The following is a 24,487-nucleotide window of genomic DNA, read 5'->3' on the forward strand; positions in this document are numbered from 1 at the left end:
AAGGGATCAGCTTTCCAGCGCTGGAGAGAACTCAAGGAGCGGAAGGCCTGTGATCGGACGCCGAGGTTGCTTTGTTTCTTCTCGATAGGTGAGTAACACCGTGTCTGCGCCGCAACAGCTAAAGTCTGTCTAGTAAAAGCGACCGTTGAAAATCATTTGACATTTGTGTCAATACGTCATGAATAGAACGCAGCAGCAGTTTTCTGTCGGGGATTTGTCATGCCGCGCCGCATCCAGTGTAGACCATAGATACGTATATATATATCTATGGTGTAGACAGCATCACTGATTATAATGAGTTCTATAGTATTTTGTTGCGCCGCTCGCGTCCGGTGTAACATTGGATTTGCTTTGTTTCACAGAACTAATCGTTGCCTGGGTTGCGTACGTATGTGTGGGGCGGAGCTATCAAAATAGGGGCGAGACCCTTTTGGGGTGGGGGCATGTTTGTTTTGGTGATTTCAAATGTCAACATTGGCTACCAGAAATCACTTTCCCCACCTTTAAAGACATGCAATAAAAATACTTGTGTTACTTTAACCTTTTTCTGGCTGCTTTGTGAAAATATGGCTTTGGAATAGGATTGCACCTGTGAAATACTCGCATTACGTGTAGTTGAGAGCAGCCTTCAAGCTTCACAGAAGTATGGTGTTTATAGGGTGTCGTGTTCATACTGTGAGTGTCTGTATTGTCCCCTGAGGTGCAGCGCTCCTGTGGATTCACTCTACAGGTGACCGTCTCCCTCCCCAGCAGCGGGACGGATCTGGTTTCTTTTCCAAAACAACTAGAACAATACAGCGTCCCCTAGAAACGGGAATGTCAGATGTGTTCCTCACACCGACGTAAGCTAATATCTGTCAGGCCAAGTGCTCATCCACATCACTTAAAGGGCTAGCTCACTCAAAAATAAAGAAATGCACTGGACGCTCTTAAGTCAAAAACCGTCCAAAAGCACCACAGAAGTATCATAACAGGAGTCTGCGTGTCACATGATGCTGTGTTTGTGTAAAGTATTCACTAAAATCTTCCCATCAGGGAGCGTTACCTGCTGGGACCGGATCACTGAATTAAATTCAAAGATTGATTCAAAGAACACTTCATTTAGTTCTGAGAAATGAAAAGAGCTTTATGTAATGAACCATTTCTCTCTTATGAATGTGTCTGATTGAGCTGGTGTCAGGCTTTAAATTTACATTTCTGTCTTTCTCACAGATCTATTGTATGCGGGTGAGTAAATGATAATTTCTGAGTGAACTTTAATGCCACTGGTTGCATAATGTTAATCTCAAATCAAACGACAGCATTTTTAATGGATCAGTGGCTTGAAAACTAGTCGAGTATGACACCATCTTAAGGGTGATTATGTGTTTAAACGTGGAGTCAACTTGTTTTATCGGATCCTGGAGACAGAGAGGCTGGGAAATGCCCTAGTTACGCCTGTGTTTCAACTTATGATTTATGGACTTCAGAGAGGCAGATTTTCGGGAGCGGTGCAATCATTTCACCTCTCATCTCATCTGACGCTCACAGTAGCCAAAGGCTCGCTGGGAGAAAATCACACATCAGGCTTGTGTAAGAATTAATCATCAAGATGGTTTCAACAAATTGGCCATTTGAACAGCATTACTGCCTGCCTCAGATTTGAACAAAAGCCTCTTTAATTAGTGGTGTTTCCTAAATCAGACATAACTGTTACTGTTGAGCATACTTGGATGAAGTAAAAGACAACAGAACCCATTATAATCAGTGATGCTGTCTACACTGATGCCTCGTTCTGTTTATGACGTACTGACTCAAAGTACAAATGATTTGCAACGGTCGCTTTCTAAGTTATGTTCCAAATTTGAAGTTGCTATCACAAAAATCCAGTTTCTTGTGAGAGTTTGTTTAGGCGCTCTGCCAAAAATAGCCACTGGGTGACACCCAAACTCCATATACATTTTTGATGAATTTTTCTGTCCCAAATGTGTACATTTCTGTCACAGTATTAGGCTACTTATATTGCAAAATAGTTGCCAAATATTAGGGCTGAACGATTAATCGAATGCTATTGTCATGCGCATCTTGTCAGTAAAGCTGGTTCTGTAATCAGTAGTGAATCTCCAGCACGTGCTTTCAGATGGAGCAGCATTTACTACACAGAGCCGTAGTTCGCTGACAAGCTACGCAAAATCGCATTCATAATCACAGACGATTTAATCGCGCGATTATGAAATCGAAGAAATCGTTCTGCGATTATGAAAGCTGTTTGCATAGCTTCTCAGTGAACTACGGCTCTGTGAAGTAAATGCCGCTCCATCTGAAAGCACGTGAAAATACCACATTTAATAACATGTTTTTACTCCAAACTCACTTCATAACGTCAGTCGAGTGTTTGAAATAAATCCTTCTGTGAGATGATGTGGCTTCTTACACAGAATAAGGCACGCAACATATTTCATAGTATTTAAGCAGTGATAAAGGCTATGTCGATTAGCATTGCATTATTGTATACTTTATTATAATAAAAATATAATAAGATGAACTCGGATAAACCATATATTGTCGTAGTCGTGTGTTTATTAGTGACGTTGAATCAATGAAAGCAGTTGAATCTTCTGTTTATTCAATAGCCGCTATAGGGATTTTCTGGGTTCCTTCTGTGAGGCGTATTTGGAGTTTCAGCGCGAGAGCGCCCTCTGGCTTTCAGATGGAGATTTACTGCTGATCACAGAACCGTGCTTCACTGAAAGATACGCATGACAATCGCAGCTTCTGCCTAATCGCAATTTATCGCCTTTTGCAATTTAATTTTGATTAATCGTGCAGCCCTACCAAATATGGAAGTACATTTTTTTGTAGTAAATTTTGTAATATGTCTCTTGACAAAGCCTCTAGGGGAAGGAGCCAACTAGAAGGATTTAAAGCACCATTTCCATGGTAACGCAATGCCTGTTTTCAAAACGGTTTTCACAGGATGAATTTTGAGTGTTTAAGCTTTCAAATGATATCTAATTTAGGATGATTACTAAAATATGTGATAGGGAAAAATGGCAATAAATAAAGCAGGACGCTGACAGTTAACAGGCTATGTTAAGTATTCACACTTTTCCAGAACTCGCACACACTTAATTAACCTCTGATTTCTTCTTCACTGCCGACTAATCTAAAACATTTGATTGACCATTCATGCGCTCAACAGAAACGTTTGTTATCGGTTATTATGCTCAACACTACAAAAAACAAACAAAAAAAAATGCGCAAAAAGCACGTTCGCAGATCTGAATGTAACGTCACAATCAACACTTTTTTTATTTTAAGATAAGAACGTTTTATTTATTTTCACTTCACCGCTGTAAGTGATTTCCAGTAGTTCAGTGAGGTATTTATTTTTATTTATATTTTTTTTGCCACCTTATCTTGAATTTGGGGGGCATTTTGTTCATTTTGGCAGCATTTTTGCCCCAAGCCCTTGTTAATTTCCAATCCTTATCTCCACTCATGTTGAACGCCATGAGAACACGTGATTAATTGTTTTTTCTTTATACCTGTACAGCAATTGCCAAGCTCATAAAGGATCAAATACGCTATTAAGTCAGCATAACGCTACATATTTCAAGTCTTCTGAAGTCACATGACCGATTTGTCTGCGAAATGGCCCTATATTTTAATCATTAATTGAAAATCTTCCCCTCCAAAGAAGTGACATTATGAAATGTCATTGTCTTTTGTTGTCAAGCAGGGGTTTGGACCGTTTGAGTGTGTACTGTTGATGATTAATATTAAACATATGGCTGGTTTGTGAGGCAAAAATTAATTCCCCATTATCTCCAGCAATGAGTGGAAAAACAAATATGAAAATGCTCTCCTTGTCCACTATTTCCAACTAAAATCACTTGAACACACTTCCCAATGTGATTATGACTCCTGAACTTCTCAAGGGAGGATTGAAGGCAGCATTAGTAGATTTCCCTGCTTTGCTGACCAGCCGTTCACCTCGCTCCTGTCAAGCTGTACAGTATTTTATGTCCCTCAGATATCTGAGGGCAGCTGAAGACAATGGATCTGCCGCTCTCTGAATAGCCGCTCTGTTCAGCCTCAGCCGGGACGTTTTGCAGAGTGTGTGAAATATGAGACCCCAGTGAGAAGCGTTTCCCTTCGGTATTGACGGAGTCGGAGGAGAGGCGAGTGCAGTAGAGTTAGGGAGGGCTGAAGGAGCCACTGAAAAGACCTTTAATCTGGCAGCCATTGAGAGCCGTTGTGAACGTGAGGACGAGAGAGAGGTCAATGCAAATGAATGGCGTGGCTGTGAATAACGCCTTCAGCTCTCTCTTCTGGTCTTCGGCTTGGGAATACAGCAGTCTGTTAAAGGTTAACTGGCTGTAATGCTTGCTAATGTGCTACTGATCCAGTTAGAGGAGAGTGGGGTAAGATGAGCCACTTGCTTAAGTTGAAAATGAGCAAACTAATAATCTTAATTTCATTTCATTACCATACAGACATCCCTCCTTGTGTTACGGGGAAGCTGTGTCTTGTCAAGGAGGACATAAACAATTTACATTTCAGATAACACTAAAGCTCTTGCCGTGCCAAAGTCTCTTTGTGCTGCACATCATTCACATTTTAATGAAGCAGCAGGGACAGTGTTTACATGAGAATATGTAGTGTAGTGAAAAAGCACACGTTTGCTTTGAAATGAAATTCATTTTACACACATTGATAGTCATTTTACATGTAGAATTTTTATTTAACATGCAATAAACAGTTTTGGTATAAAAATGCTTACAGGTTTCTCATGTGTATTTATCAAATTATGTGATGTATGCTTGAGTGACAGGTTTCCGCACACGTCCCTATAGCATCCATGTCACTTTACTGTCTTTATAGAGGACCGACTAACAGTAAATACAGTCGCATGTGCCTTGTTACTTACCTCATCAATTAATTACATTTATATTTACATTTAATCATTTAGCAGACGCTTTTATCCAAAGCAACAACAAATTGAGAGCAATAGAAGCAATGAAACCTAATCTAATTATTGCAAATAAAAATAAAGAGCATTTAGCCATTTAAACTCATATTAAGCTGCTGAACAGAGCGACCGGAAGCAGTGTTATTAACTAATACTAAACGTATTACAAATATTTCCATTATTTAAAATAAAGCTGAAATAAAATATGAGATGAAAACTTTAAATAAATAAATAAATAAATATCGGTCTGTCTAATAAGTTGACAGCTTTGTCTGGTTTTCTGTCGGCTACATTGCTCATCTAATTCTAGCACAATCCTTACACGTGTCTGGGTTTGCTGATCTGAGAGAAGTGTCTTCCCCGAGGTGTCTGTCATTATTTTTGAAGACTAGTTTAAGAAATATGAGCCCTAGTCTCCCGTTTTGAGTCAGATCATAACATGACTATTGCTCTGGAAACATATGGAAATGACTGTAGCAGTGTCTAGGTTTTAGACTGCTCGTCCTAATTTCATTTCTGTTGTCAGCTCAGTGTATTTAAGGCATCTGCCTTTATAAAAGCCAGTCATTCTTCTCCTTTATATCCACACTGTGAACGGGCTGGATATGTGACTCCACCAGAGGACAGCAGAGTGTCATTACAAATCACATTAGTCAGCCTCATGCTGTGTTCCTCTTGAGATTAATAGTTTATTAAAACATGTTTCGTTGTATACAACTTTAAGGGAATGTTGTTCTGTGTTGTGGATTTTCTATTACTATGATGGTTTAATTTTAATTGTATTTGTCGTGTAATTTGACGATTTGAGTATGAGAAAAGCACATCATAAAGTGTATTTACTTTTATTGTTGTGTCAATAGCATATTGATCATGCAAAAGTGCCTTTAAAATGACAATAAAGTTAATTTAATATTTAATAGTGGATCCCTAAAGAGTTGATGCTTTTTAAGCTCACTTTTAGGAGAAGTTTGAATATATCTAACCAGGATACAACCAGATCTGGAACACTTTTACTAGTTTGCATACTAAGATAATAGTAATGATTACAATAACAACTTCACCATTATAACCGCTTCACGGCTTGTTGTCATTTGTAATGACTTAGTAAATATGGCTTTTCATATTTAACATTTAAGTCCCGTATTATTCAGTATAAGTAGTGGTCACTACTGGAGTAGCTGCTTCCAAAAATGCCTCTCCATAGTAACTTTTCGTTGTTTTGCACATTTCTTTCCCTCTACTGTACTCCTCCCCCAGTGCACGCAGCGAGTCCCATGCGTCTGGGAGGGGGCTGGAAGTCTCGCGGGATTTGGCGAGGAGGCTCGCGCTCCGGACACTCAAGGATCGCGGGCTGCGTGTCAGTGCAGTCGACTTACAGCGGGCTGTGAGGAGAGCTGGCGCGACCCTTTGTCCTTCAGTACAACTCTTTTCACACGCTCAAAGTTTCTTTAAACCTGCGTTAGAGTACCTCTACTCGTTAGGCACTCGAGGAGGACGGGTTAAACTAGTTGTTTTCGCCCTGTTTGAAGTTAAAGGCTGGGCCTTTACTCGCGCTCCTGACGAGAGAAAAAGAGAAGCCGCTCTTTCTGCGATTAAAAGTCCATAAATGCTTTTTACCAAAATGGACCTGTTGAACTACCAGTACTTGGACAAAATGAACAACAACATCGGCATCCTGTGCTACGAAGGTAACACACACACACACACACAGACACTTAGTTTCTCGCTCTTGGTTAACGAAGTGAAGTATTTATCAGCGAAAATAACGGACGCCGGTGACGTCATCGCCGCATGTCTACTTCTAGCGTAAACGTTTACTTGCAGAAAGTTACAAGTTTCAGAGGAATGACTGCAGAGTCACGAGTTTGCGTGTTGTTCATAGTTAAAAAGTCGTTTTACAAACCGAAAAAACGCTGTTGCGAACTCCCCAAAAGTATTTTACGTCAATACGAACGGCGTTTGAGCTATAATAATGCACGCTGTTTCTAAGAGCTTATTATTTCAGCTGTATTTGACAGACAATGCACATCAATAAATGCGCAATGTGCCAGAATTAGCTAGAAGGCTATTTTGCATCTGCAGTCCCTGGACTGATGGTAAAATTGTCACCCCAAAAATATAAAGAATTAATCCATACATAACATTTACATACTCCAAAATACATTTAACATTCACACTATTCCTAAAAAAACAAAACATCCGCTTAAAGGTTGTACTATAACTGTAAATGAGCGGATACACGGAATATTTGTAATGTTTAAATAGACTATTGAAGGCATGAAGTGTTTTAAAATGGTTAAACACTTTAAATAAATAGTAAACAATTACAAAACCAAAGATAAACACTTACGTTTTTTTTTTACTCTTAATATTTCAGCCTTTTTAGTCACTTTTAAGTTAAGTTGTAAAGTGCAGAACAAAGGGTCAGGCATTGTTTCATGAATATTATATTGAGCAATGTTCATTTTAATCATATGAAGTAAATATCAGTCGCAGCACATGCTTTCAGATGAGAAATGTGCAGAATGCATGTTCATCTGCTGCGATCCAGAGCATTTACTCCTACTGTTACTCACCAGCTGTCTTTCTCTCCGTTGTGCCTGAAGTTATGAAGCATCAGTGCTGCTGTGGTGCATTTTGTTTGGTTGGCGTTATCTTGAGCGCCGTATGCTGGAGCAGAGCTGTGGATTGAGTAGAAAAGCAGCGTGGATATCTGCACCAGCCTCCTGTTGTCGGCCATCACATGTCAAGAGAGCAGACATGCGATACAGGCCTCTGTAGACTCCATATGCTCGCTCCCTTTCATCATCTGACTTTTAAAGCAGAGTTGTGATTGACTAAATGACATTTAGCTTGTTCTGTAAAATGATGCAGGTTTGTCTGTTGGCAAATTGCTAAACGTCTCTGTCTGTCTGCACATTTTCATGGTGTTTTTGGTCTTTCCGAGTGATTAACATCAGCCTCCATTGCAGCACATTGGATTGAGTTTTATTTTGAAGCCACTACAGCTGGTTTTAGTTGTGTTACATGTGTTTTTTTTGGTGTGGCATGTCTGAATATTCAGATATTTGCTTCATAGCCTGTGACGATACTTCCTCTGTTTATGCCTGTGAGTGACTCTTCCTTGGCCGGTGACTCCTCTGTGTTTCCAGATAACTCTTCAAAACATTATGTGGAAAAACTCCAGCCGTGTGTGAATGGCTGGCGCGACTGGCGCGTCTCTCCACGGGCCTCCTCGAGCTGCTTTGACCCGCTGGAACGCTCTCCTCTCCAGCAGCCGGTCACGTGACCCGGTGACAGTGGATGGAAATACACAATCACAGCCGGTTTTTGCTCGCTGTTGCACGGCTGCCACTTCAGCTATTTATAATGTGTGCCAGAGAATTTCCTGAGCACATGGCTAATCTATTACAGCTTCTGCAAGCCGCGCATCATCCCTTAAAATAGCTCTGTTTCTGCATCACTTCTTGGGGTCAGAACGTGCACAGTGCATTTCTCTGCTGAAAGACCTCGCTTTGCCCAACTTTGCTTTACGCTTTATCGGGAACTGAATGAACTCGGCCTTTCAAAGGTCACAGACAAACGTTCTTACCTTTTATGTTCATTGTTCTTCACACCAAAGATGATTTTGAGAGTATATAAAAGTGAGCAAGTTGATGAAAATACTGTCTTGTGGAGATTGAATGAATTGTGGAAGGTTATTGAACACCATGCTGACTTGAAAATGTGAAAACAGAAATGTTTATCCACTGACACTAGGGGAAATAAGCACATCTGTTAATGGTGCTATAATACCAGTAATCTCAATAATAATAAGTATAATTATTATTATATAAAATTATATAAAAAACTAATATATATATATATATATATCAGTAAGATTTTTTATGTTTTTGAAAGAAGTCTCTTATGCTCATCAAGGCTGTATTTATTTGATCAAAATATTGGGGGGAAAACCGTAAAACTGTAATATTATGCAATTCAAATTAATTGTTTTCTATGTGAATATGTGTTAAACTGTAATGTATTTCTGTGATGCGCAGCTGTATTTTCAGCATCATTACTCCAGTCTTCAGTGTCACATGATCTTCAGAAATCATTCTAATATTCTGATTTATCATCAATTCTGGAAACAGTTTTGGGTCAGTACATTTTCTTTCTTTCTTTTTTTTTAAAGAAATTAATAGTTTTATTCAGCAAGGATGTTAAATTGATAAAAAGTGATAGTTAAGCCTTACATTATTAGAAAAGATTTCTATTTTGAATAAATGCTGTTCTTTAGTTTTTTTATTGATCAAAGAATCCTGAAAAATATATGTAGTAGAGTTTTTTTTCCTTACTATTACTACTACAGATCCCTCTGCCGCAGTGCCTCGCCGGCAGAAGGTCTCTACGCTGTCATTCAATGAATGTATCATTTGAGTTTCGTGTCAGGCGTGCTCTGCTCCGTGTTTCAGACGTTGCGTGCTGTTCTCTGCTATGGATTTCTGCTCACCAGCTGAGCTTAAATTGAAGCAGGGCTGAAACGCTGACTGTCATCTTTCCTGCTGAACAAAGGCTAAAAACGTCTGCTGGCAACAGAAAGATAAGACCCCCCCGCTACACCCATACCTGTTTAACAGTCACCTCTCTGCTTTAAAAGAGAGAGCTAGTTGCCCTCGCTCGTATGAATGGGGGACATGCTGTCTGCTGGTCGGAGAAGATCAGATTTCAGACGCTGTAAAGCAAAGGAGGCCTTTGTTCTGCAAGCATCAGCAGTATGAAATTAGGGGTTTGTTTCTTTTTACTGCATGTTGCCAAGAAGTTGCAAAAGTTTTTTCGGAGGCTGTGTCTTATTTTGATCTTGTGTGAATGTAGGAAAAGAAAGGAGCTGGGCTCACATCTGTAACTCAATCTCATTCTGGCTTGACATTTGAAGTCTCCAATAGTAGGGGCAGACTTTGATCACTTACACTCATAATGACAGTCTTTCAACAGATCAAACATTGGCTACATCTCTTCTAATGCCGATAGTCGTCTTTTATGGCTCCTGCAGTTCCCAACAAAGGTTGCTGTGAGGTTTTAGCACGCTTTAAACGTCCCAGAAAATACAGACTGACTGAAGTGTGAAATTCAACAAGTTGGCTGAAGGAAGTGTTGTTCTCCAGTTGATGTCTTTTCTTCAGGTGTCTGCATGCTGTTGCGCATTTCAGAAGTTGCGCAGTGAGGAAATCATGCTAGAGATCAGTTTTCCCTGAGGAAGACGGGTAAAGTAGTGTTTCGCAAACTAAATTAGATTTCAATCCCACTTCTCACAATCTAACTTAAGACCAAATCAGTGAACGTGTGCGTCCTCCGAGACATCATACATTTAATCTTCATATTACAACAATAAAAAACATTTATTTATAAAAAGCATCAACAGTAACATTAACAATAAGCAAAATAAATGTAGAATGTCTAATGTTTTCAAATGCAGAAAATAAATAAAGGACAGGAGTCATATCAACTTCATTTTAAACTACAGTTTTAGTAGGTCTATAAGCTGTAATAGGCTAAAGAGTGAAGAGTAATTCACTGGATAATGTTAAATCACTGAATAATATTCTCTGGAATATTGGAACATAAACAAAACATCGTATTTTATTGCATTTCTCAACTGGAATGTTATATCAGAATTATTAATATGTTTTTGTCATTCTAGATTATGAAATGCCTGCTGACAGCGCGGTTTATCTATGCATTTACACAGAACTATGCTCAAACTGCGATCGCTCGCGGAGATAATAAATAATTAATTTCCATAGAGTTGTATTTATTTAGATGTTTATTAGCGAAATATTGGTTATTTAGTAAATGTTAATACAATTTAGGATGTTTTAAACAAATGAATTGTTAAAAGTTACATGCGGAGGCCGTGCTGGAGCATTTCCTGAGCATCAACCGCTGAGTGAACAGCAATATGAAAGCGGCTTAACGAGACTAATGATGAGCATAGACAACAGAGAGAGAATTAAATTCAGCGCTTTTATTTCCAACATGCGCTCATTCATGGCTGCATATTATTTAATTCAGGCAAAGTTACGTCTTTATTGGGACAGGACTTGACGGATTATCTTACGTGACTCCGTGAGTTGGTATCTATTTCTTCGAGCCAAGCTGCATAAACTGCATATCAGGCATTTATGTAATACATCTAATTTGTGCATTAATGGCTGTTATGTTAAATTAAGTTTACTAACTACAGCAAATCAAGTACCTGCATGCTGTTGTTGTTGTCTCGTCTCCCCTCAGACGCCTGCAATGGCGATCCTGCGCGCAATTCTCAAAACGGCGTTTATCGGTGAATCCAATATTACAAAACCGATATCAGATTATGGTAAAATGCTTAAATATCGGGAAAAATATTGGTAAATCGATATATCGGTCGATCTCTAGTAATGATGCTGAAAATTCAGTAGTAAATTACATTTTAAACTATAGTTTTGATCAGCTTTATGTAACACATGCATCCTGACAATGCGGCCATACAAATGCAGAACAGATTGGTTTGGCTCAACTGTGCTAAAATTTAGAGAAAACCTGGTGTGAAAATGTCAAATCAAGCCTAAAACTTTGAAGCCATTTTTCTAATTTCCAGTGTTGGTTTAGTTACTGCATTTTCACACTGTAGAGCAGAATAGACACTCCACACATCAGACATGCAAATGTAACTCAAGCACTATTTGGACAGTAATTGTTACTCAGGTTTCAAAGCCATTTTTTGGATCACTTAATTCTTGTATACTCCTTTTCTCCTCATTGATGATGCTAGAAAATGTAGTGGCAGTAAAATCATCAGCTATCACCTGTAAATACTTATTTAACACTGATTTTAACTGATTTTACTGATTCTCTAATCACATCTTCATGTAAAACTATGCATTTGTCATTTAGGTCCTATTCAAATATTGCTTTTGACAGCACCTTACCTATTAATGTGTGTTGAAACCAGACTAGTTCAGTGTTTCCCAACCCTGTTCCTGGATGCACTCCAGCAGTTCACATTTTGGTTGTCTGTCTTATCTGACCCATCCATGTCCAGTCGTGGAGTCTGAGCTAGGCATGGGCCGATTACCGGTTTCAAGGTATACTGCGATTTGAAAATTTCACTGTTTCAAAACCGCTAATATTTTCCGTTTCTAAGGAGCTTTCTCTGGAGCTTACGCGATCAGCAACCGGCCATTTTTTGTCTTATTGCAAGCAACTTGTCTCTGTTCTGGACTTGCACAAACTGCGTTGCAATGCAATCGTTTTCCAAAATGTCATTTATGTGACAATATGAAGTCTGTAATTGCTCGTTAACACAGGCCAGAGACGCTGAAGACGGACGCACAGAGAAAAATACTGTAGCAGGCAGATCACTCACTGTTCATGATGCACGAACTATTGGAAGAAATTCCTCAATATTGATTTGGGGGTTTATATGAATGTGTTTCTGAGAGGAATTGACTATTCAGAAAACTTTAAGTGGTATTTTCTTTTCATCTCGTCTCTGTATAGTTCATATTAAGCCAATGAGCTGAATGAGGTGTGTTTGATTAGGAAGAGTGTAGTATTGCTGTGCCTCCAGAAACAGGGACAACTCCTGTCTCTGTACAGTATTCTTCACTCATAATGAATGAATGGTCAATAACTTTCACAACAGTGCGAGTTCATCTCCTGATGGCTCTCTGGAGTCTAACACAGATAAGCTATCATGTGTCAGGAGCCGTGTGGACGTTTACTGTGCGCTTGTCTAAAGCAGCGCAGTCTTTTCTCTATTAGCAGCTCCGGCCCTGCCAAAAACAATGATGTCATCGCCGTTGCCATGGAGCGCGGACAGACGAGCCGAAACATGCCAGTCAGGAAAATAGGCCGCTTGTTTTGGGAAGTACCTCGTGAGCTCGTCCGTCTGAGCTTTATCATTGCTTTACTTGAGACTGAATTCGCGTGAATGTGTGCATGGCTTATTTTATGAGGCTTTAGTGTGGGAGGGACACCTGAGCAGGTTATTTTTTACCATCTCTATTTATTATTTTACTGTAAATAACTGCACCATTGCAGCGCTGTGAAAGCCAGGTCTGGCTTAATAAATGGATCTTACAAAGTTTCTCAGGCGCAGTTAACCTCATTCCAAGTGGAAAGTCCTGGTGGAGAGAGCGTGCCAGTTGTAATTTTCCGGCCTAACTCCTACAAAACGCCTGTAAATGCACCGAGTGCCATCGTACTGTATCTCATATGACCGAGTACTGAGAGGAATCTTACAGGACGGTGTTGCTTTAGGAGGTGCATTGCTTCAGTGCATTACTTCTGCACATAAGGACGTTTGTTGTGCACTCTAGCGACTTGTTTGATTGCAAATAAAAAAAGATTAAATGCATTTACAGTGCAAGTATTGAGACTTTGCCGTGTCAGTGTATCAAATGCAGTGTAATACAACATTTACAAAATAATTTCCTGCATCAGTCGCTAATGCATTTTCTGCTCTGATCTGGAGGTAAGAGACAGTCAAGTGTTCTTAAAAGAGAAGAAAGTCATAGGAAGGGCTGATGAGTGAGTTTATTGTGATTGCTGTGAGTCTTCTTGCTGATGTGATGTGATGGTTTTTATGATCTGAAAATCAACATCAAAGAAGTGGCCTGTATGGATGAGGAGCTTTCATGTGTAATATAATGTAGTGGTCGACCGGTGTGGTTTTTCATGGCTAGTGCTGATATCTTGAGAGCTAGGTGGCCAATATAATACCTTCAATAAAAATGTTGTAGTTTAGTGCAATTAAGTAATTTAAAAACAGACAGGCAGCACAGAATGAGTGAAGAGACATTCGCAAAAATCCATTGATGTTCACTTGTGTTTTTAAATTATCTAAATGATGTGGCTTATCTTCATTAGGGGGCTTTTCTCAGCAAATATTGAAATATGGTCATGTTCTTTAGACAATATTTATGCCAGTTGACTTATGAAGACAAATTATACACTATCCAATGGCAAGCTTGTGGATGGATATGAAAGCGAAACCTGGTGGAATTAAGGGTGTGCGATAATGACAAAAAATTGTATCTTGATATTTTCTGGAATTTTGTCTATAATGATAATCAAGACGATATTTCGCTGAGTGTGTTACTGTGCTGGTATTTTGGCAGGTTTAGGACTGCTGTGGACCTCTGACTGCCAAAGATTTTGATATTTTTCATATTCTGTGCGGTGGATAGTTTGCAGCAGCAACAGAAATGAACTTTTCCAATAGTTTAAGTAGATTTTGACCTTTTGTGGGCATTTTTACCTTTATAAAGCCAATTTGTTTTCTAACCTAATTAAATGCATGCATCATCTTTTGTGTCAAATTCTTAATTTTTATCAAATTCAAATAGTAAGAGATAGGGGTGCTCCGATCAGGGTTTTTGAGGCCGTTTGCCGATCACAGAAAGCACTGATATCACCGATACCGATCTTTTTAAAGCCTTCTTTTTATAATTTATAACCATTGAAAGAAGCTCACCTTATGAGCTTATGCTCACCAAGGCTGCATTTATTTGATCAAAAATAAAGTATAATAGTAATATTGTGAAATATTTTTACAATTTAAAACCACTATTATAAATTTAATTTTTTCAGCAATTTTCAGCATCATTTCTCCAGTCTTCGGTGTCACATGGTTCTTCTGAAATCTTCTAATATCTTTCAATATGCTGATTTGCTGCTCAAGAAACATTCATTTTTATTATCAGTCTGGTTTTGCTGCTTAAAAATGTTGATGAAACTACGATATACTTTTCTTTAGGATTCATTAACGAATAGAAAGTTCAAAATAACAGCATTTATTTAAAATAAAAATCTTTTGTAATATTATAAATGTCTTTGCTGTAACTTTTGATCAATTTAATGCATGCTTGTTGAATATAAGTATTCATTTCTTTAAAAAAAACATTGAATTGTAGTGTATAGTATTATTTTTGGATTATATACTATAACTATTTATAGTGATACTCCAATCAGGATTTTTAGACGTTTATTCAGGGCCGAATTTCATTTTTGAAAATGGGGGTAATTCCCCTCTTAGGTGTCTCTTGTGAGAAGCAGCTTTCACACAGGAGTCCGCTACTGATCCGTGGCTGTCTACCACAAACACAACATTTATCCATTAGTTTGATTTCAAATCCAAACATTGTCACTGAAAATGCTTTTTCAGCATTGCAATTCTTTTTTTACACAGTGCAGTAATGCAATCTTTCATAGACATGTTTAAACACAATAAATATAAGCAACACATCATTCAAAGCTTTTTACTTTTGCATTTACTTCTAGATTTATATATTAAGTTGCTCAAACAATTGGCAAAACATTTAAACTACTTTTCCTACGTTATGAAAAAATACGCACCACGTATGCACTGCAACCGGAGTAATGTGAATCTGGCATTGTGTGTGCGCTGCGAGTGTGCATGAGCCCAGGAGAGCGCGCAAGCGCTGAATGGTTAAACACTGGCAAGAATTAAAAAGAAATGCAATTAATAAACTTTAGTGACTGTGACACTGCCTCGACTGTGCCAAGTGATAATTCCTGTGTCAACTGTGAAGCGTGCGGCTCGCTTATAGACAGACGCGATGTGGTGATTTGAAGACATTTGCATCAATCATCCCAACGTGATTATCGGCCGATAGTGATCGGTAGCCGATGAATCGGAGCACCCCTAGTAAGAGACTACAGGGCTGTTACCAATCAAATGAAATCAGTATTAACAAAATCTGTGTCCGCAATGCAGAGGAACAGAATCGGTGTCTGAAGTGGCATTTAGATGCTTTCACACAGACTGTTTAATGCAGGACATTAATGCAGTTAACCTGCAGTTACAAGTGCATAATTCATGTTTTGATGTTTTAGAACAAAACATTGAATACTAATAGGGATGCACGACATTATCGGCTTAAAATGCAAACATCTGCATCGGCCGATTTGAAAAAAATTGTGCCAATAAGATGAACAGCTCACATGTGCTCAGGGTGTGCTAGCGATAAGATCACGTCAGCAGTGTGGTCATTCTTGAAGCAAACTTTTGCCTGAATGATTCACTGTTTTGGATCACCGCATGTAATCTGACAATGCAGTAACAGAACGACGCGTCCGGTGTGCGATAGTCAACAGTTACTAGCATGTGCAGTAGCAGCATCAACAACAGCCTCCCCCGGGTCCTAATGCCCCTCCGGTAAGGCCTTCTATTTACTTAGGGGGCACTGTAGGCCTACTTGTAATAAATGAAAGTAAAATACACAAATATCATTAAGATACTTGTGTTTCTGAATAAGTAAAGCAGTAATTGATGTCATAAAATCACTAGTCTGTTTTAATTTAAAGGTCAGAAGCTATAGCTTACATGAATAAAAATCACAAACATGACACTTGTAAATTGTTTAATTTAACATATAAAGATTTATTCATTAATATGATCCCTTGACCCTTTTCAGGTTTCAACTGCATCGGTCCAAGAAAAAAACAAACAAACAAAACAAAACTGCAGATTGATTTTATTATTGTTATTTTCAAGACTTTCAATGTACTCTCATTAAAAGAACTTTAATTAGTTCTAACAAATACGTTTTTGCTTAAAACTAACCAAAATTAAAAATAATTTATAATTTCCAGGAGAGACTTGGTGTTGTTTTAAAGCAAAGGGAAATGTATATCGGTATCGGCATCGGTTATCAGCCATAATGATTTGAAAAATATCGGATATCGGCAAAAATCTAATATCGTGAATCCCTAAATACTAATATTTAAAATGATTTGAGGAAAAAAGGGAAAATATACTTTAAAGGTCCCATGACATGCTGCTTTTTGGATGCTTTTATATAGGCGCTAAAATCACTGCATGATTGATTCAGTAACAAGACACTGTTGTGTTGCTCAGAGACGCAAAACAGTTCAGCTGTGGCTTTGTTTAAAACTATTTTCATTGACGAAATAGAGCAAATACAGGAACTGTTGTGTCTAAAATGTAAGCCAATTAATATCAACTTATTTATTGAACTGCTCATCAAATCAATGTCACATTTGCAACTGTGATATTTAGAGAAAAAAAACTACTCTGTGTGACATTAACTATATCAGATGATATAAATAAAGACATAAAAGTCATACGGGACGTTTTTCACCCTTGAATTTTGGTGGAATTCTAAATATTTGAATATTTTAGAAAATTTTAATAGACTAAAGCACGCAGTGAAAGCGTGAACTCTAAATGTGAATCTAAATCTCATAGTGTATGTCTGCACTCTAGGTGTGTTTTTGTTTGGTTTTTGTGAAATACTCGCAAATGTCAAATCGCATATATATCGTTTAAACAACAATTATGATATATTTTTGTAGAAGATATATCGCACAACCCTAGGCAGAATGACCAGTTGTCTTTTAAACAACATATTTAGAAAGTATCAGAAGCCATTTTTATTAAATGTTACGTTTAGTTTACAAGACAAGTTTGTAGCAAATATGTTTACTTTCGTGTTCTGTTGTATTCTTTTGAGCTTTGTAGTTGATTTTAAGCTCAACTCGAGACAGTGAGTGTGTGTGGAGTCTATTCTTTCTCCTCTGCTCACTCACTCGATTCATCATGTTGTCAATTCAGCAGAGCTGCTGTTGAGTTGCATCAGTGTAAACCTCTCATACAAGCCGGGCCTTCCTCAAGAGTGTGCTGTGTGTCAGATGATGACTTGATCAATTTCTAAATCATGCAGTAAATGTGTCTCCTACAAAAGCAGCATCTCCTGAAGCCGGGTGTGTGTTTGTCCGTATTAATGCAAGCTCTCTTGTGTTTGCTGTAGGTGAGGCTGCTCTGAGAGGCGAGTCCAGAATGCAGGCCATGTCCCTGTCCTCTGCAGTCAGCAACCACAGGACCGGCCCTCCTCCCATCAGCCCCAGCAAGAGGAAACACAGCGGGGACCAAGCAGACGACAACATCGACTGTAACAGCGAGCATGTGGCCAAGATGAGCCGGCTGTTTGCCGCACAGTTGTAAGTGGAACCAATTAACATCACGTGTCTGGTTTCGGATGCATCTGATGTGCTGACAGACACTCACAGCTTGTGTTGTCTCCGCCGAATCTGAAAGCTGGTTCAGTTGTCAATCAGGTGCTTTTTAGAAAGCCTCATACTCTGCTGAAGTTAGGGCCGAGCGGGCGACGTTCCTGCAGAAAGAACGTCAGGAATGCCCGGGAATGTGCTGAAGACCGAGGCCTGGAATTCCTGAGATTCCGGCACGCAGAGCGGAGCACATGGGCTGTTTGCAGCGCTTGGCTGTGCCCTCATGGCAGAGCGTTCCCCGCATTCCAGCCCCGTTTGGAAGAGCGGCGTTCAGTCGCTACAGCTACAAATATACCCCAGCGACTTAAGACTGGTTTTGTGCGCCAGGGTCACGTTTGTGTGCGCTCAAATTTAACTGCACAGGTTTTTTAAAACTTTGACTGAACAGATTTACTTTTGTAATGCTCTCACTCTCGGATACATAAACACTTTTTGATCCTCATCCTCATCTTGGCAACCTGTCAGAGCTTGTTGCCAATTGAAAGGTTTCACTCTGCAGCGTTCAGCACTGGCAGGATCTGAACGGCTCTAGAACAGATTATAGTTTCATTACAGCAACTGCCCTTTTCACCAACTTAAACTCAGTTAACACTTGTTTTGCTCCGTCTCATCTGAAGTGACTAATGCCAAATCACCTTCATTTGCCATTTTGCTAGTTGACAAAATGTGCTTTAGTTCTGCATTTTTTTTTTTTTTATAAAGTTTTTGTTTAGTGCAAGTGGATTGGATTATGTGAACAGTTGTATCGTTGAGTTCCCACTTTTTTTTTTAATTACTAGTAAATTATTAAATTACTAATGATTAGTAAACCTCAGCAAAAACAAACAGTTAGAATATAATTATATTTATAATTAGAGTATGAATAAACATTACCTTTGAATTTTTGCCATTTTAAAACGAATAAATACTTCTAAATACTGTAAATACTTTAAATTACTTTAGAATAGGGCTGGGCGATAAAACGATAACAATAATTATCGCAATATAATTTTCCTCGATTAAACTATAACAAGAGTTCAATAAATGTTCGATATAAAGTTTATGTGCCAAAAGTGGAAGGAAACAGCGCTACTCATTTAAATTGCGTTGAATCGCATTTCAGTACTGAATAATGACAGCGGATCTTCTCAGCCACTCCAGCAAAGGACACAACCCAGAAAAACTACGGCAAAACCGATACATCGGTCGACCTCTAGCAATTACTCATTTCTCTGATTAAAGCTATAGCGTTTGTGCATTTATACTAAATGTTTTTAGACTACTGTTTTTCATACAAATACTTAAAAACCATATAGATTAATTTTTATCATGGTATTGAGGTTTTAACTCTGGTTATCATGATCTAAATGTATGCTACTATTTAAGACCAGTGCTTAATTTTAATAAAACTCAAACAGTCAGAATAATTAAATTTCACCATTATAAAAACGAGGTTCTTACAGATGTTACTGTTTTTGATAATAAACATAAATTTACATCTGCATCCAAACTCAAGCTGCTGTCAAATGTGCATTTCTAAGAGACAAGAAAATGTAATATTATTAATATTGCAGCCTGCACTGCAAACTGTGCTGAAAATACTCATCATCAAAGTCAGGAACTCAAACCTGCTTCATGATTTGAAACAATATCACTCGTTAGAACATGCAGAAACTAAGAAATTATTTTTTTTATTAAGATATTTATTTTAAGGAAAAATGAGTGTAAAGAATTCAAAAGCGTGTAGTTCTGACCATAAAGAGTAGTTTAAAACCACAATTAACAGTCTGGTTTCTACAACGTTCACTTAGCAAAAATCTGCCTTTAAACTTGAAAGAAATTAAGATTTGAAATTTATTGTGATAATTATCGATATCGACTGCTATGACAAATTTAATCGTGATAATTCTTTGGCCATATCGCCCAGCTCTAGTTTAGAAATTTGAGTTAAAGCTGAAGCATTTGTGAAACAAAAGTCATTGGTTTGTGTTGATGTTTTTACACCTCATTTTATTGCTCTCCCTCTTTTTTTTTTTTTTCCCTGAAGTTAACTCTTAATACACACAGGCCTGGAGGTTCGGGAAAGTTTTTGCCAAATGTTTCCTTGTTTTTCAAGAGTAGGAATACATTAACATTTGAACTCTGAGGATTGAATTGTTCATGAGTCTCTGTATTGCTCCAGGACATGTGATTCTCTTCAGGTGGAGGTGAATGAGGCGCTCTTGATTGTTTTTGTTGGGAGTTTGCGGCTGACACTGGACACCACGGGCTGAGGTTTCCATGAGGGTGTTTCTCTATAGAAGGCCATGAAGGAGTGGGGGCTGGGAAATCTCTCTTCCTGTGTCTCTCCTCACTATAATCTTTTGTCCAGCACTGGAAAGTTATTTTAAGCATTCTGGCCCTCACTCGCTGGAAGTGCACAAGTTATGTTTCATGTTACGTTTGTTTTGATCTGTAAGGAGTTTGTCCACGCATCAGTTTATTGTATGGTTTCATTCTGGTCTGTGCCAGACTAAACAGTTTGAAGCACAGAGATAAGACTTCATTAGCAGCAGTGAGAGAGCTCTGGATGAAGCCTTCTCGTAGGGCTAATAAAACTGGAAACTCAGGGAGACATATTGTTGTGGAGTGGGCTTCGTGTCAGGGTGGGGGCCATTTTCTCATTTTCACTGCTGCTATGAAAACAAAGAGCCTCTTATCCGGTCTGCCCACTGCGTTCTGGAAGCTTGCTCTGGCCTGTCCCACAGGAGACGCCCCACTGCAGAATAAGTCACACTGCACCCCATCAACATCTACAACAAAATAAGAGTTCCTCTTGTGTACTAAACGACTGAAAATACCAGCTTTCTTTTAAAGTATTGCATATCAGAAATGCAGCAGAATTGCATCAGGATCACAAGCGGAAACAATATCATTAGCAGACTATGCTTTCAGGATTTCACCTAGGATGTGTTGACACTTGTCATGTTTGGTTAGATTAAAACTTACCCCTGGTGCGATTGCTCTGTTAGTGCAGTTCGTTTGAGTAAGTGTGAACGCTGCCATCCGAACCGCTGAAAAGATGGGTCTCGGTTAGGGATGCGCCGATCCGATATTCATATCGGGTATCGGCTCCGATACTGCCATTTTTGTCAGATCGGGTATCGGTCAGAGAGAGCCGATCCAAATCCGAGATTGTGCATATTGTGTTACCTCTGCTCTGAAGCCATAGCATAGCTTAAAGGGTTACTCCACCTCAAAATGCAAAATTTTGTCATTAATCACTTACCCCCATGTCGTTTCAAACCCGTAAAAGCTTCGTTCGTCTTCGGAACACAATTTAAGATATTTTGGATGAAAACCGGGAGGCTTGTGACTGTCCCATTGACTTGCACTGTCAAGGTCCAGAAAAGTATGAAAGACATCGTCAGAATAGTCCATCTGCCATCAGTGGTTCAACCGTAACATTATGAAGCGACGAGAATGCTTTTTGTACGCGAAGAAAACAAAAATAACGACTTTATTCAACAATTCGTCGTGTGTCTTTTCGCATCACTGTAGCACCATTTTGGAGAATATCCGTTCTGAACGCAGGCAGCGTAGGCTCTTCTGTGTCAGCCGCGCTGCACGGATGCGCCGTTTTCCTTCAAATTTAAAGCGTAAATACCTTATACAGTCTATGGTAAATACACGTAGAAAACGTAGGCCTATCCCTTTAATGTGAGCTACATATGAATATTTAAGTCCTTACATTAAAGTTCACACAAACTTGTATTTAGTAGATTGTGAAAGAATGATTATCAGTTCCACACACAGAGATATATAAATTCTACATTTATTTAAATGGGGGAAAAAAAACTTCACTGGTATCGGTATCGGCCAATACTGAACCCTAGGTATCGGAATCGGTATCGGAGGTGAAAAAGGCAGATCGGAGCATCCCTAGTCTCGGTCCGCTTCCAAACGAACTCTGGTGCGGTTCGAATGAAATATGAACGCAACACGGACCAAATACTTCTAAACGAACCAAAGACAGGAAGTAATGACAAGATGCAATGCTATGCGACATGATTTGACGACGTGGAACGAGCGGTGTATCCAAAACAAAATGAGCAGAGGGAACACGTGGAGCAACGAGGAGGTAAAGTGCCTTTTATGAGCTCTTCGTGAGTTCGCAGGTGGTGAAAATAAAATCATAAGAACACGCAGCGATGAGCGCACTTAGTCCAGCAGACAGCATTAGGTGTGTTCGACTTACAGCGGCGCTGAGCAGACCGATCGCTGAATGGGTGCTTTGATGTCCCACACCGATCTGTCTGCACAGCACCGCTTTAAGTCAAACACAGCTTTTGTTTGAGGTGTTCGGTGAGTTCCTTCGCGAAATACGTCATTCAACCCAACCAATCAGGTTGTGAACGTGTCACTATGACTTTAGGTTCTGTATCTTTAGGTTCACTGTCATAAATGCCAGTGTGAACGCTCAGCGGACCAGGACCAAATGTATCGCTTTCTTTTTTGGTCCGGACCAAGAGAACCGAACTACAAGTGTGAACGCACCCCTAGTTTCACCTAATGTCGAGGGGTTTCATGAATGTGTTCCTGTAAGAAGTGAGTAAGGAAAGCTATCTGATTTCAGAGGGAATAATCCACGGCAGCCTGTGTTCCAGCTGGGAACTCGGAGACTCCGTCTTTCTCATGCATCCATGGCCAGCCAAAAGGAGAGTCATGAGAAGGCCGTGCCAGCGTGGTTAGGGTTTATGAAATAATGGTTTTCTGCTAACTTTTATATGTAAACACACATGACTGGCTCGTTTGTGTTTGGATTATAATTTGTCAAAACAGTGAAGTCTGAAATTAGCCAAACGCTTTCAAGTGATTACACACAATGTGTGCATGGATCCAAACTCTCAAACTGCCATTTACCTTTCTTGGCTGCTTGTTTTAAATCCTGAGCCAAAAACAATCAATGTGCCAAAATGTTTTAGTTGCTTTAGTAACCACATTTAAGATTTACAAATGGGAATTTAATGAATTCATTAAGAAATGTAAATGTAACCGTAGTTAAACATCTCATGCGATTAAAGGGAACCCTGGGTATTAGAAAACCCATGAAAGATTTGTTATTTAAAAAAATTCACATCGTTTTATTCATATTTTGGACTAATGGCGGTATGACCAAAAAGTTATATCACGATATTTTCCAAAATTATACCGGTTTCATGGTACATGACGTTATTTTTTTGTCATGCATGACCGGGTGTTAACTAGGGCTGAACGATTTTGGAAAATAATCTAATTGTGATTTTTTTTTACCAATATTGCGATTGCGATTTAATATGCAATTATTTTTTAAAGCTCTTTATGTTCTGTATTATTCAACAAAGACAAGCTATAAATCATTGTATAGTATGACCAACACACTATTATAGATAGATTAAACATAAATGTTCTTTTCTGTAGGCCAGGCCTATATGTTACGATGAAATTAGGTGATGCATGAATTGATATGAATTACATTTTTATTTAACAACTACAATCACAGTATATTGGAACCGGTATACCGCCCAGCACTAACTATGGGGAGCCATTATTTCGATGACGTGAAATGGTTGCACTCTGTGAGCTACTGGTGTTACCTGATGCTATTTTTACCGCAACACAACTTGGAATACACAACTGACACGATGCCACATTGTGCGGCTTTTGGTTGTAAATTTCAGTCAAAGGGCAACAAGAGAAGTGACGCAAGTCTTCACTGCTTTCCTAGTGATAAAATGAAGTGCATTTCCAAAGAACGAACTGTTTGTGTCCCGTGGTTCTGCCTTCCTCGCCTTGATTTTTCCCAGATGTTTCCTGTATCTTTGTGGGCGAGCTTCCAGTGACTTAAAGGAGAAATAAGAGAGAAATCTTCCTGCCAAGATCTGCGGTGGAATCGTGAGGTTTTGCCGCATGGCTATGAAATGCAATTATGAGAAAATGTCCCCCGTTTTATTGGCCTGCATCTGTGACTAAAGTGAGTCTGCGCACTCTTTCAGCGTAAAAGATAACCGTTGACATCGATTTCAAGGGGAAATATTAAAGTCAGGGCTCCAAACTGCACATTTAAAACAACCGTTTGTGACCAAAAATATTAATTTGCGAGTGATGTTTTTGCTTGAAAGCAATGCTACGTAACAATGCATTTACCTCAGAATAACCATTCCACGTCCATAAGCTCATTAGTCAGCTAGAAAAATAACTATAAAGAGGAGCATTTTGCAAAATATATGCGCTATATTGCATATTCATATTGGTCCATGATATTGGCACAGACTCTGTGTATTAAACAATTCTTTGTGACTGTATATAGTTCTGAAGTTGGAAAATATGTTTAGTTCCCACTTGAAGTGATCCTTAGTTCCCAGGAGATCTACAAGATTAATTAAAATGCTGATGTAACAGGAGGGGGAGACATAAATACATGACAGTATGACTGAAATGTTTTAAAAAAGAAATACA

At 38.9% G+C, this 24,487-nt stretch overlaps 1 protein-coding gene across 3 annotated transcripts in view; it reads left to right on the forward strand.

Moving 5' to 3' along the window:
* The window catches only part of vgll4b (vestigial-like family member 4b), a 45,576-nt gene that overhangs the window by 9,952 nt on the left and 11,137 nt on the right, over positions 1-24,487 (forward strand). For 2 of the 3 annotated variants that reach the window (XR_001634118.1, XM_016484605.1), the window contains exons 1-2: positions 6,284-6,642; positions 17,773-17,962. Coding sequence is in view for 2 of the 3 variants with exons in the window: in XM_016484605.1 (XP_016340091.1) it covers positions 6,561-6,642; positions 17,773-17,962 (272 nt within the window). In the remaining variant the exon portion in view is untranslated. Of the gene's footprint in view, positions 1-6,283; positions 6,643-17,772; positions 17,963-24,487 lie in introns of those variants that run through there. The other variant, XM_016484606.1, reaches the window with a different exon arrangement.

The sequence above is a fragment of the Sinocyclocheilus anshuiensis genome, unplaced genomic scaffold (assembly GCF_001515605.1).
Source record: "Sinocyclocheilus anshuiensis isolate Anshui unplaced genomic scaffold, SAMN03320099.WGS_v1.1 scaffold1805, whole genome shotgun sequence".
Taxonomy (NCBI): domain Eukaryota; kingdom Metazoa; phylum Chordata; class Actinopteri; order Cypriniformes; family Cyprinidae; genus Sinocyclocheilus; species Sinocyclocheilus anshuiensis.